Below are 2,500 nucleotides of genomic sequence, written 5' to 3' on the forward strand. Positions count from 1 at the left end.
TCGACCACCACAACCACCACCACCACCACCACAACCACCACTGCCGCCGTTCTACTGCTGTACTCCCGCTGCCTGCTGTATCCCATTGTCAAAGGATTGCTTCCGCTAGGCCCAAAGCCGGATCCACCGCGGAATGTGACGGTCAGGAGGGTACGAGATGAGTACCTTATCAGCTGGATACCACCCACCAACAAATCGGTTCCTCCAGCCTACTATGACATCGAATATCGAACGGATGGGACTTGGAAGAAGCTCAATGATGACCATATTATAGGTGCAACATCATACACAAGTAAGTTAATCTTCTTTTTCCCATATTTTCTCTCTATTTCATGTTTCTTCAAATATAGTACATGTTAACATATGTGTATTCTGTCTGAAATAGCCTAGTGAGATGAGGACATTTATTCTGACTTATACCCATGTTTTATATTTATGTTTACATTCCTAATGATACATTATTATGGATGAAATATAATTTATATATGTGCATATTCTTTAGCTTGTTTGATAATTATGATAAATATTGTTTTCCCATTTCATCGCATATAGTGAAGAAACTAAAAGCTGGAAAGAAATACTACTTTCGGGTGTATGCCAACACCTTTACAGCTTTTACTTTCTCAGAAGAAGTAATGTTTGTTGTTCCTGTTCAAAATAAGGAAAAGGTATGTTGCAAGTGGTAGATATATGTTTGTTTGTTTTTTTGTCTGATGTAGTATTTCATTAAGAATGATTAGACTAAAAGGTAATGCAGAAAAGATCAGAAGTGGAAAATTTAAAAAACAATTATTTGATTCTTGATATCTTAAGTTTAAAAAATGAACAACAAAATTTCAAATAATATGGAAGGATATAAGGTTAACAAATTCATCATATTAGTTAAATCATTCATCTATACAACTCAGAATACTATATAAATCATATCTGATTCTTAAGATTATACATATCCAGATACTTATGTATAGGAAAAACATTGTGAGGCTTTATATTAAGTTTTGTATATGTTTTAATGTTTGCATTAGTATGTGGAGATATAAAGAAATAGATATACTCTGGATATGTTTTAAATTATTGAAAAATTACAAATAATTTAGACATCAGTGTTTGCATTTTATTTACTGTTTTTCTTTACAAGGTATTTTTCCATCCTTTAGGTAATTAGTCTTTCATTTGCAGGCCATAACTGCAGCTATAGTTGGTGGTATTTTGTTCTTCATTGTTGCCATCATCCTCTCAGTTTGCACAGTCAAGATCTGCAACAAGAGGAAGAGGAGGAAGCAGGAAAAAGGTGCAGTCAACCTACATTTGTGATTTACTTGATTTTATTTCATATAGGTATTACATACTATAGCTCGAGAAATTTCAATAACCTTAGTAATTGACCCATGGAGTGTAAGGCACATGCCATAGAGTAAAAGCTATAACTTAGGCTGTGCTAATTTTTTTTTTTAGATTATATTTTGAATATCAGTCTCCAAGCTCATGTAAAATGCACTCATGCACTCAATGGGTTTGATTACACTGATTAAACATTTAGTAATGAATCCAAGATATTTTTTACACATACTTATAGAATAGTTTGTGCTTTCATTATTCACTGTAGGAAAACAAACCAATAGTAAGATAAGTTACAACAGTATTTTTAAAATGAAATGTTGCCTTTTTTTTCCTGCTGCTCATGGATCGAACAGAACTACAATCACATATTTTCTATGACACAACCTATAACATGGTTGACTGTCGGGTCACCGAGTCCAGAAATGGCGGTCATGGGTCCAGTCCTGTGCCTTTGAAAAAGTGAGATATTCTCTTTCCAATCTTGTACTACAGTTCTATAGAATTTACCTTTATGTAGGTAGCCAAACTAACATATTTCTGCATGACTGAATTATACTAATTACCAATAAGTGGTTAGACATGAGTAACAATGGGAAAGCCTGTATGACATAATTTATAGCCAGCTATTTTTACTTTTCTTTGTCTTTTCTTTTTGCAGAAGAATCATCTGTTTGTGTTATTTCTTTAAATTTTATTTGAAAGTTGGTTGAAAAAAAGGAATTTATTACTAGTTTCTATATGACAGACTGAGAACTTACATTTTAGTTACTTTGAAAACAACTGACAACTTTCTAGAGATAAGACTGTCCTTAGGAAGGAATGTTTGTCGGCTCGAAGCATTTCTGAATATTTCAGATCCTGTAATTATGAGATGAAGAACATGTATGATATCTTTTAGGCTGCAGGTTGGTGTGAGGTCTGACACGGTGCAGCTCCTCTACCTAGGCCGAGACAAATGCTAAAGAGGAGGTCTCACCTAAGCCTCACATTTAGAGTAAGATATTTCAGTCAGGTGCCCAGATAGTGTTCTTTCACATCCTGAGCATAGTCTATGTTTGGGTACAGCTCCCTTTTGCTGGTCTGCTTCATCTGTATCCCTCATGCTATAGTTCTGGTTCTGGTTGGTAGACCTACATGTAACTTCAGCCACTCTTCCAAC

The 2,500-nt window shown here is 34.6% G+C and overlaps 1 protein-coding gene across 13 annotated transcripts in view; it reads left to right on the forward strand.

The window, feature by feature from the left end:
• The window catches only part of LOC122259030 (protein turtle), a 177,743-nt gene that overhangs the window by 165,684 nt on the left and 9,559 nt on the right, over positions 1-2,500 (forward strand). For 9 of the 13 annotated variants that reach the window (XM_086538084.1, XM_086538093.1, XM_086538072.1 and 6 more), the window contains 4 exons: positions 95-292; positions 553-668; positions 1,180-1,291; positions 1,695-1,800. In XM_086538084.1, the coding sequence (XP_086394210.1) occupies positions 95-292; positions 553-668; positions 1,180-1,291; positions 1,695-1,800 (532 nt within the window). The remainder of the gene's footprint in view (positions 1-94; positions 293-552; positions 669-1,179; positions 1,292-1,694; positions 1,801-2,500) is intronic. The other 4 variants (XM_086538122.1, XM_086538153.1, XM_086538142.1 and 1 more) reach the window with 1 other exon arrangement.

The sequence above is a fragment of the Penaeus japonicus genome, unplaced genomic scaffold (assembly GCF_977035675.1).
Source record: "Penaeus japonicus unplaced genomic scaffold, GWHDUDI00000001_assembly GWHDUDI00000001, whole genome shotgun sequence".
NCBI classification, from domain to species: domain Eukaryota; kingdom Metazoa; phylum Arthropoda; class Malacostraca; order Decapoda; family Penaeidae; genus Penaeus; species Penaeus japonicus.